Source organism: Chroicocephalus ridibundus, chromosome 4 (assembly GCF_963924245.1).
Source record: "Chroicocephalus ridibundus chromosome 4, bChrRid1.1, whole genome shotgun sequence".
NCBI classification, from domain to species: Eukaryota; Metazoa; Chordata; class Aves; order Charadriiformes; family Laridae; genus Chroicocephalus; species Chroicocephalus ridibundus.
In genome coordinates this window covers 82,096,766-82,108,817 of record NC_086287.1, presented here as the reverse complement: position 1 = coordinate 82,108,817, position 12,052 = coordinate 82,096,766, and the positions used below count along the sequence as shown (strand labels likewise).

The 12,052-nt window shown below is 45.5% G+C and overlaps 1 protein-coding gene across 1 annotated transcript in view; it reads right to left on the bottom strand.

Moving 5' to 3' along the window:
• The window catches only part of URI1 (URI1 prefoldin like chaperone), a 42,350-nt gene extending 37,590 nt beyond the window's left edge, over positions 1-4,760 (bottom strand). Inside the window, exon 1 of the mRNA XM_063334474.1 lies at positions 4,024-4,760. Coding sequence (XP_063190544.1) covers positions 4,024-4,095 — 72 coding nt within the window. The 5' untranslated portion in view covers positions 4,096-4,760. The remainder of the gene's footprint in view (positions 1-4,023) is intronic.
• Between the last annotated feature and the right edge of the window lie 7,292 nt (positions 4,761-12,052).

The window sequence follows — 12,052 nt, the reverse complement described above, 5'->3', positions numbered from 1 at the left end:
CTACTTAAGATCTGTTAATTTATTTCACAATTTTTGACGCTATATAAACTAGTGGGGATTTAATTCATACTAATAAGAACACAGACAAATATTGACTATAAAAAATTAAAAGTGATGATCAATTAACACTGGAGGAACAATGAGTATTACATTGAAAGCTTCCAGATAATGACTGAATTAGCCCTTTTACTTGAAAGCAGCACATGAGAAAACATTCTTGGAACCCACTATTACAAAAAAGCACTGGAGAGGGTGGAGCAGATGTCATCACAAGTTTCTGAAGAGATAATTGTCCAGGTATCTTTTAAAAAGAAATATGGCAAATGAAGCTTCAGACAGGGCCTTTTAAAAAGGAGCAAGCCAAACCAAGCTTCAGACGCTCTGTTATCTTTCCTCAAACAGTTATTGTGCAAAATGAAGTCCCACTGCACTGGTGTCTCACACCCAGGCTTTCTCTAGATTCTGTTAACACGGATGTAGGCTGGAAAGTGTGGTATCGTGGGAAAGCACGCTGAATCTCACCTACTGAGTCCAGATTTCCAATGGCTCCTGCAGCGGGAGCAGGACTGACCCTACTCGGTCTCACTGCTCTTTTTCAGACTGCAGGAACAGCTTTAAAACTGCCAAGCTGCTCATTTCATAGCACAGATATTACTTGAAAAAGGCTTAGACAGAAGCAGCCAGCCTCAGAAGTAATCCATATAGGAAGAAAATGATTTAAAAGACCCTAAGTTTAGGATTCTGTGATTTGTTTCCCCATAGCCCACGTACAAGTTGTCTAACTGTTAAAAAACTGCAAGTACCCAAATCTTGAAAACAACTGGAAATTAAAGATCATACAGCTCCACCATATAAATTCATAAAAATTAAGAATATGTCATAATACACACTAACCAATGAGCTACACTAATAGCTGCACTAAATCTACTTGTGCTTTGTTGTCATGATGAGTGACAGGACAGTCACTTCCTTGTCCTAATTTTCCTAAATGCAAAACTAAAATATTGTGTTTGTCAGTGCAATGCAAAAAAAAAAAAAAAAAAAAAAATCCTATTGCCAGCTAACACTGGAATCCTTTAGATTCTCCATGCCTGTGTTTGCACTCTACAAACGTCTCTTGGGTCTAATTGGTTCTGTAATGTCTCCCATTACGCATATCTTCATTGCATTGCTCAGAAACTATAGAACGTATCAGCCCACTGTAAATTCACTGTCTATACAAGTCTTACCAAATCATACAGATCTGACTTGTCAGCCTCCTATCAGTTAGTAATCCCAACCCATTTGACTGTAGGAATAAATGTATATCAAATATTACGTTTAAACGCAGGCTCTACAGCATGAGAATCCACCTATTTAAATATTCATTTTATAATTCCTGTACTAACTTGCAATAGATTTAACGCAGTATTTTCAGCTAACATATATTGCTTTTGCAAGTAATCCACGATACATACATTATATTCTTCTTACAGAAATATCCAAAACTTTACGCAGGCACAGTGGTTCCAATGATGGTCTTTATCATGAAAATTACTAGATATTCTTCTATAATTTATCCCCAAGATACACATTCTAAGTCATGTTTTCATACAAAGTGCCTTTAGTGGGAGCACTGAAAATTGCTTTTAACAGTTTGGTCTTACTATCACTACAAATTAACAAGATGAAATCTGTCCAACAGGCAAGCAGTCCTAAACAAGAATTAAAATTACTTTTCACCAGGGGTCCTAGACCTGGAAGCTGCAGCCTCAATCACATTAGAGATAGAAAGTCACGAACATCCTGTTCTTTTAATATTTTTAAACAGGAAGGAAGCCTCAGTTCACGTGCTCTCCAGAGCAGCTCTTTAGCACTTAAAAGCTCAAACTCGTAGCTGAACCAGGGCTGTACAATGGCCTGGATGTTAAAATCATCAACTCTGATTCAAATATTACCTTTAATTCTGCAGCTAGATAACGCTGTATTTCACTATTACACTAAAGGTTGCCTTCAGACTAATGGGAATAAATAGGTTTCTTTATACTTAATCAAGCATCACAGGGACAACGTAACATCTCAGTAATTAAAAGAAATATATGTGCCTGCTTAAATGCCAGTACATATATAGTTCTGGCTAAATAACTTTACTGTTTGTTACGATGGTCACACTACAATTACTAGTTTACCAAAGTACCAGATAACTAATTCTCCGTCATCTTTGTGCCAAGACCAAAACATGAGCCTTCAACTTCAGTAATTTTGTGAGCAAAATACCAATCTCTGATAAGAAGCAGCTGAAATGAAAAGACCTCCTCCATCTTAAAACACAATGTTTTCGTAACTGAAAATACTGTTGTAATCCAATTATATATATTCATTGCATAGAGGGAAAGTCTACTATATCTTCATCATGACACTCCATTGTAACCAAGATATGTAGTTCTTTAGTATAATTTCATATTGAAGCTGAAGTGTTCAATTTTTTTTAGCCAATTTGCAGAAATTATGTAAAGTTTCCCTATGATGAAATATAATTTTGGTACATCAGCCTAACAGAGGCTTAATTAATGGTCTCCTGGGCCTCTTTTCCACTGGAGCAGATCTGTTTAAGAAGTCTCTTAAACTTGCTTACAGAGGGTGTCTTTCCATGAAGTGGGAATAATTCTACGTGGTTACGACCGACATCCACTTACACTAATTATTCTTCACCAAATTCTACCACCTTGAAAATTAACTGAAGGAGCCCAAGCAGGCAGGCTGCTATCACCAATTATCGGTGTAACGGGTTACTCTCCATGCAGAATGGGTGACGCGGAGTATTCCAGCAGATCCTCTTACTGTTCATCCACACCAGTTGGTTACGTGTGTCTTTTCGTAATGACCCAGTGTGCCACCCAAAAGCAGTCACATTTTTGTACGCGGTATTCCAGATGGGGCACGTTTTTTCACACTACAGATGTGACACTCGGTTTTCTTACTCTTAACTAAACCAGCGTGTGACAAAGCAACACACGCTGAAGATAAAGTCCTCCATTATAACTGAGGAGCTCGAATGTGTATCTTAGATGCGGCTTTAAAAAATTTTAATCACATGAGAAAAACGAGCAGAGAAACTGAAAGGAGTGCAGACCTGGCAAAGGTACTTGTGCCGATAAAACACTGCACATGGCCACGAGTTCCACGGTAACTCCCGGCCTCACACAGAGCCCCGAATCTCACTGATGACACTGGGAGGTCACCTCGCCTTAGGTCGTGCCTGCGAGCTGCAGTGAGGGCCATCTCCAGTTCCGTACCATGGCCACGTGTGGAACCAGCCCCATGAATTCTCAGGGGTCATTTCTGCAGAGGGGTTTGGCTCTTTTGAACCCACTTTTATGGCAAGTCACGAACAATTAATTTTTGAGGCTCTGCAAGCGGGCCCGTGAGGCGGCCCAGTTCGGAGACAGCGTGCAGGGCCCACGTGCAGCCCCCTGTTTAAGGTGCGCGCCTGGCCCTTGCGACTGGCAAAGCCCCGGCGAGGCGCACAGAGGGGGAGAACGAGTTTTTCGGAGCGAGCTATGCGTAGGCGCTTTACGCTGAGGTAACTGTAACGGTCCCCGGGGCGTGCCGGGGCCTCCCCGGCCAGCCCCGTGCTAACGGGCACGTCGGCCGGGCCGCCGCTGCCAACTGAGCCCAGTGCCCGCCCGGGCCCCTTCTCCCCCGGGAGGCGGCGTCCAAGCTGGGGAGCCCCGGCCCGTTCCCGGGGCTGCTCCGTGTCCGACCCCCCCACCCCGGGCCTCGGCCACGACCCGCCTCAACCGCCAAACGTGACGTCACCGCCGTCACGTGCCCGCCCGCCGCGCGCAGGCCCCGCCGCGTGCCGCCCCGGGGGCCGCCACCCCGGGGGGGGGGGGGGGGTCCCCGCCCCCCGCGACCCCCCTACCCCCCCAGCCCGGGGCGGCCGCCGCCAGTCCCCCCTCGGCCCGGCCCCGCCGCCACGGCCCCCTGCCCGCGCCCCCCGCCTCACGCTGTGGCCCGCCCGGGCGGCCGCGGCCTTTTTACCTTTTCGTGCTCCTGTCGGAGGCGGCCCACCAGCGCCGGGCTGAGCGGCGAAGCGCCGCCGGGGGCCTCCATGCCCGCCGGGCCGGCGGTCTGTGAGGGGCGCGGAGGGGGCGGCGAAGGGGGAAGAGGCGGCCGGGCCGGGCCGGGCCGATCTCCTCAGCAGGGCGAATGAGTCCTATAGAAATGTTTGTGGAGGGCGAAGCGCCGGCTCCAGAGCCGCATCCACGCCGGGGCCGCCGCCGCCTGGGCCCGGGGCGCCGCTGCCGGGGGAAGCATCTCACACTCGCATTCTGGGCCGCGCCGCCGCCTGGGCCCGGCTGCCGCTGCGCCGGCGGGCCGGGGGTGCGCCGGCTGCTCGGTGCCGGCCGCCGCCTGCCGCCGCCTGCCTGCTGCACTCTGGGTAGCCGGCCCAGCCGGGCGGCCCGCCGAGCCGCGTCGCGCCCGCGGGAGGCAGCCGGCTGCGAGCCGCGGGAGGCGGGCGCTCACACCCCCCGCCCGGCCCGGCGCCCACCGCCACGGCGGCTCCCCCCGCCGCCGGGGGCGGGGGGGCACCGGCCGCCGCCACGGCCTTGTGGGGGGCGATCGGCGGCCTCCCCCGGGGCACGGCCTGTGCTCGGCCCCCCACGCCCCCGCCGGCCGGGTGCCCGCGTCCCGCACTTGCTGGAGCGCAGGCCCGGGGCGCCTGGGCCTGGGGTTTACAGAATCTTAAGCATCATCTGCAAAGTGTTTTGCTGGGCCTACGGTAATCCTAGATAGACATAAACACAGGGCAGAGTGTGTTTTGTAACTGGGAGGTGATGTCGCAGTAACTGGCCTCGGAATGTTTACACTGTCGGAACGTCGGAGAGTGATTAAACAGTAGGTTGCCGTGACCTGAAGGATTGCAAAATGGTTTTGGCTCTTTGAAATGACTTGGAGCAGCACCCGGGCTCGCCTCCATGCGAAAGGTACTACACGGGAAGCGAGTGGTAGACAGACGCTCTTGGAGTACCACGGAGTAATTTATGTGCAGTAAATTCAGTAGCTAATTTCATGAGTGGTGTTAGACACATCCAAAGTACCGTGTCGGTAATGGAATGGAGCCATACTCGATAACAGCATGCTGGGTAGCAGCACCGCTGAAGACCAGAGTAACCCCATGGTGCTTGGTTGGCTGCAGCGATTCTAACCGGTGTATTTTAACTTATACACGATAAACACCATGTAGGTGGCTTCACTTACAGATAGATCTTGGGTTTACTGCTGCACCTTTCCCTTGAGTGAGCAGGACTTTGTGAACACCCAGCGCGTGTACTTGCCAGCAGCGTGGAGGGGCTTATATCGTCTCCCCCCAGGGACTGGTAGGCACGTCATAAGGTGGAGGTACAAATGTCCATCTTTCCTACATTTAGATAAGGGATTACTTCTGCAAAAGAGACAACGCCTTCCATGAGCAGAACTAACCCTATATACACCACAAAACAACTGTTTGTGTTATATTCATGACACACAGTTCACTTTTCTAAATCCAGGTTCCCATCCCCCCCTTAAAGAGCTTGTTAAAGCTCTACAGATGAGGAATTTAGAAACAATTTTCAAAGCATGGTTACTCAAGCTGGAAGTTAGCTTTTAGCCAGACTTTAATACAGCTTCCAATATTGCAAATAAAAATTTGCAACTGCAGCTGGGTAGTTTGGTCTATGAAATAACTACATCTATAATCTTCAAGAATAATTGAAAGTTAGCTGAAATCTCTGGCACGTATTTCTCACCGAGGGATTCTGGATCCTCTGAATGGACAAGAGACATCTATATATTGTCATCAGGAAACAGCTCACCAGCAGAAGAGTATCTCTAGTTTAAATAGTTTATACAACTCTTGTGATCCTTCCAAATGCTCGTAGTAAATAAATCCCTTTCAGCCTGCTTAGAACCTCTTCTAAACTTTTCTGCAGTTAACGGGGCTCACGGAGGAGATACTAGAAATACAGGTCATTTTTAAATGCTTTAGTTTGATCCCATTTCATCTAAACTCGACTGGAGGACAAAACAGATGCACAACATAAAGATATATCTTATTTAAGATTATTTTTTTTTTGCCTGATGTAAGAAAAAAGCACTTAACTAACAAGAGGAGCCACAGAGTGGGAACTTTACATCACAAGATGCTATTTTCTAAGTAGAATGTAAAGGCATGCAATCACCTCTCGATGCCTGCTCCAAAGACTTCACCATTTCACGTGCCACTAGTACACCACTTAGTCACTAAATGTATTGTGTTGAACGCTTCTGACAGTTGGTCAAAATAAGAGGCTACATCATTATCAGAGTAATGGGTGTATGCATTTGGTTGTACTGACGATAGTATGGAATAGTTTACTGGATCCTTTTGTACATTTTGTTTCTCATCTGCCAATGAAGAAATGTTCTAATAGTGACAAACAGATGGGAGACAGCGTTTGCCAAAGAGGAGCACGAAGCCTGTCTCTGGGTCACATTCTTTTGCACTTTTAACCTGTACAAAACCTTTGTTACCAATGAAATTTGGTGGAGTATAAAATAAATCAGACTGAAATTTGTCCTGAGCTGCAGATTTTTGTTTACTTGTTACTACATTAAATCTTTTAGATGCCCTACCAGATGATTTTCATAAAACCTTGAGGAAAACTCTGGAGAACTCTCTGTAATTAAGTGAGGGAAAGGCAAATAAGCAAAGCTTCCATGTTCTCTTCCAAGTGGATGGCTTAGCAGTCAGCAGATATGCCTGTACCGTAACTGAAGATGTGACTGCTGGCAGACCTCCTACCAGAACCCGAGCTAGCTAGATTGGAAGAGCTTTTGAGAATAAGAAATCAGTGTCGTATTTTTGGTTTTGGTATAAACAGGCCAGCGCTGCCTGTGAGAGCAGAGGATTAGAAGCAAGGTTTTGGAGAGGTCAAGTTTAAGTTTGCAGAACTTGACACCAGCGCTCTGGGTCAAAAGACATTTTTTGGCAAAGAAGTCTGTGCCTTCTCCTGTACTCCTTAAATGTCATTCACCACCACTCTGCAAAGAGGGTGGGCACAACAGAAGAGGAAATCAAGGAGAAGACAAAAAGAAGAAACAGATGGGGGAAAATGCCCCAGCCGCTCTTTCTGCTGAGAGAAACAAAGGTGAAACCATGACACCTCTGTTTTGCAAGACCAGAAGCTTAGATCTAAAAACATGGATTGCTACAAAAAGGCATGGATGAGGGCAAGAGGGTTCAGAACCAGCTCATCCTTGGAGCTCACGCATGTGCGTGTGAACATGCAGAGCTACAAAAAGAACAACTGTTGCGTTTGGATTGGATGGAAAATTGGTACCGGGGAAAAGTGATAAAAAGGAGCTCATCGTTATCAACTTGGAGAATAAGTTATCCTGAGACAGACCTCCTGCGAGAGGAATGCATCTTTGGAACACAAGACATGACCAACAAACACCACCTCTGTTGTCAGCACATGGAGACAGTCCGGTAACGTGAATAGTGATTGACCTCCCCAGGCCCACAGCAGACACTCTGATCTGCTTTAGGAAAATTTCATACTCGATCTTCTGGCATGAAATGGACACGCTAGAACTGTTGGGGTTTTTGCTTGGATCTGACTCTGAGCTAAGTGTTTTCAGGTGTTGGGTTTTTTTAACCACAACTGTTACAGCATAGCACATCGCTGTGGTTGTACACAACCTGCCTTCTACAGGGCTGACTACAAGACTTGAATCAAGGCATAGCACTAATTCTGATGGACAGTTTGTGAGATACTGCTGCAGTCGGAACCAAAAAAACCCACCCAGTATCCTCACGTTAAAGCTAACTCATAATCAAAATGCTGTAAGACCAGATCCACCTTAGAATTTTATATAATTCTGTCTGTAACACCATGCATGCTCATTTTGAACTTTTAGCAACTCTCTTAATTTGCTTTTAAAGATTAAAAGCCTTTCTTTGTTGCTGTGACTTGCTAGGAGGATAATCGCGCCAGCAAATAGTTAATTGTCACCACTCCACCATCAATAAATGAATTTTTTACTATCCAGTAGTTTTATTCCAAACAAGACCACTATTACCTTTTCTAATGCAGATATGTCCTTTTGGAGCTTCCTCTTGCAAAAAATTACGGCCGTGAGTCCCCCTCCATCAGTAAATCTGGAAGGAGAGCCAGTCCCTCTGGGCTCAGTGGAACTAGAGGAGTGAAGCCATGCAGTGCTTGCAGGGCCGTGGTCAAAGCCTGCATCTCCTTCAGCGTGATCAGTCTGAAACAGACAGGAGATTTTGTGTTTGGATGATGACAGTGGAGTCAAACTACTAGACAACCTTTCATTATCCAGGCACAGAATGAGTAAGGTTTTTAAATGGTTGTTGGTCCAGAACATCAGCACATGATACTGATGTTAGCGTGTTCCTCTCTCCTGCCTTTCTCATTGGAGAGAGGCTTCAGGGATGACACCAACATGCTACTCATTTTTCAGTTGCATACCTTAACTCACGCTTAAAATGTAGTTTTAGGGGCACTCGGTGACAGCTAAGAATTTATTTACTCAGTGTCACCAACTTATCCTCTCCCTTACCATCCATCCGCCCAACCATCCTGTGTTTAACGCTGTGATCCCTGAGAACCATCAAACAGATGCACCCTCAAATTCAGTTTTTTGGCAGGATCATGTATTAAGTAGGCTGATGTTCTTTTGTTTCTCCTCTGCAGGGAGAACAAGGGACCTGATTTTACGTTACATTAAGGTTGAAGCTACTGGACCTTAAAGTCCATCTATACAGTACGTTGCATCTCTACATTGGTAGTGATGAAGAGGAGCCTGAATTTGCATCTTGGACTTAGACAAGATACAGAGAACAGTCAGAAATTACCCATACATGTGCACACACGTATACACATTACCACACATTATTTAAGAAAAGCTGGGACAGTCTATAAGCTTTCTGGTGGGACCATCTGTAGAAATTCTATTTCCTGGTCCAAAAGGCATCTATCTAAAATACATGGTATCTTTGGAAAGCAAGATAGCCAACTATTAGCGCGCGTTATGCTTTAATCTTATTATGTGTTTGATAATAATAATAATATAATTTATGTTTATGCTACTATCATGCAATAAATCTCCAGGCCCCTCACAGCAATACAGCCGACTGTATCCTAGCTTTTATACCGTGAACGCCATCCTGGTTGGTTTAATACATAAAACTTGGATGCTTTGTGTGCTTTGTAGTTGCTTCTGCCATCTTTGATTAGTATCACCTGGAAATCCCAGCTTTTCTGTATGTAGTCACACCCAAGAGGAAAGCCTGACTCAGAAAAGATTAATGTCACTTTACTTTTCCCCCTCATCTTTTCTCTGTAAAGGAGGAGAGCTTTCTGATCGTGGCAGTCTATTAGTAAAGATAGCCTAGATAGCTGAATACCTTAAGGGCCTCAATCTCCTCTCATATGTCCCACAATAGAAGCTGGTATATCTCTATTGACTTCAGTGGTGATTTATACCTGCATTAGTGAAAGGAGAACCAGGTTCTGAGGTTTTTATGAGGGAAACTATGAAATTTGCTCTTTTAGCTTGTTAAACAGTCGGTACCAAATTCACATTTCCATTACAGAGAAGATTGTGACATTAAGGATGTCTCTTTCCAAACTATTTACTCCTGTAGTCCTTTGCTGAGGCGGTGAGGAGGCTGACCGGGCGAGAGGGGTCCTTACACAGCCCCAGGAGCGGACCGAGAGCTCTCCCTCCCGCTGCGAACGCACGGCTGCTTGTCTAGTGGTTGGGCACACAAACTCTCACCAGTGTAGGAACCGGCAAACACACGCACACAGTCTGCACGCACAAACCAGAGCTGGTAGCACAGAGAATTTGTGTGAAGGTTGCTTTTCACTTTGGCAAGCTGAAATAAGGCTGTCGGACTTCGGCCCATGACAGCATGTGTAACACAGGTCGTGCGTCAGGTCCAGGCACGAGCCTCCTGGGCCAGACCCATGAAGAATTCTCAACCAGAAGTGGCCTTGTTAAATGCTCTGCTCCTAGGTGTGTTTTTTCTGCTAATTATTGATCAAGAGCAGGTTACGCACCATTATTTTTTGCTGTAGCAGAGACAGACAGTTTGACACTGTTAAACTTTCAGAAAGCTGTTCCTTTGGTTTCCAATTTGAAGGCCCAAAAGGAGGTGTGCCTGCTAATTGGGTATTTCACACTATCTTGTTTCAAAGTGATAACGTGGCATTTCTCCTGGATAAGTGGATTCTCTTCTCTACACTGCAGCAAGGCAGCATCGCAGCCTTAAATTGCTTCCCAGGCTTTTTACCTGGGTTTCTGGGGCTGAAGTAAAGCTTGTAACTACAAAGGTTGGGTTTATCATTACTTTCAATTAATAACTTTGTCTATCCTTTTAATTGTAATTTCTTATTCACTTCAGGGAACTATTTACATATATTTACATAGACTTATTTATACACTTTAACAAATGCAGTCATATGAAAACAGGGCATTTCATTTCCTTGGCAGGCTTAAACCCATTTCCCTATCATCCAACTTCCTTTTCATTTCACCGTTTGTTTTATTTCTTGACATTTATTGTATTCTAAAATACTGCATTTTGTTGCTCAAGACATCTTTGGTTTCCTCATGTCCTACCCAGTTTTGTTTAATTCCTCAGTAAAATTCCAAAGGATGTCAAGCATTACATCAGTTTCTAAGAAAACAACTGGGACAGGACTATGACAAACTGAAGGACACCAGAAACCACTGTCCTCTGTTTCTGCTGCTACAAAGCTAAAAGCATATTACAATTCACTCCTGCGGGTCCTTTCTTAAGTGTGTAATCCCAATTACTGAGACAGTCCTCGTGCCTTCAGTGGAAGCACTTACATGATCATACTTACATACATCATCCCCCCCTCTCCTCAAGGGGGAAAAATTCAGGCATTTTGTCTAAGAAAGAGTTTCTCCGGAGGCTCTAGGCTGAGGAGAAGCATAGCACAATTTGAACTCTTTTTTTTTTTCTTTTTTTTCTTTTTTTTGCATCACCAGATCAAATCTGGCCTTGGTAATAGTGAGAAATCATTACCATCTGAATTGTAATCCATGGCATATGTCATCGGGGCTGGGTGGTCTCGTTATAACTTCTAGGAGAGTAAACCTCATCTCATAAACCACCACTGCAGGTGGCACTTAAAATGGAGGTCTCTGGGCTCAGCGGTGTAAATCCAGTGATTTTTACCACTGTTGAATTCACACAGCATCTTTTGCTAAGAAAATGTAAGAAAGTCAGTTAGCCTTGTATTTTCTGGCCCCTGAAGATTGCCACTAGCTGTTTATCGTCATTATTCAGAGGAAGGAAAAAAAGAAGACTTTAAGTGCATACTTTGTGTGGAATGATGTAAACTACAAATATTTGAGCAAACCTGAGTGAGGTGACCACAGCCATCCAGGCTAGCAGTCATGGCCCCGAAGAAGAGAATGCTTCCAAAGATGCCATCTGTGTATTCAGGAAACACGTACAAATAGATCCGATTTTATACAACACACCAAATTAGGATTGATTAGACTCCTGTGCAAAAGATAAATAGGTATTTCCACATCGTTTGGCATATCAAATGTAACCGATCTAGTTGACTAATAGTTTTGGAGACATTCAAACTATTTTAATCAACCTGAACCGGGCACCGTATCCATTTACAAGATGAGCCTTAATCTATGTCTGTTTAGATGCATTTATTGCGTTACATTGCAAGGAAGTCACTGCCTGGCCGTCTTACCTCATTTCTGTCGCAAAGCACCACGCAAACCTGGTCTGCTCTGCTACAGCAACAGCTAGCAGGCATCCTTGAGCTGGCATCGCCGTGGTTTAAAATTTGCATGGAAAATTATAGCTAGCCCAAAGGAAAGCCCAACCAGCAGCCAAAACATCATCACCCACGGTGGCAGGACTGGAAGGGCAGCACTTCCGAGCAGCCGCTCAACAAGACCTTTGGTCAGTGGTGGTACTCAGTGAAGGGCAGATGCAGCAACACTTACCATTCTCGGGAAG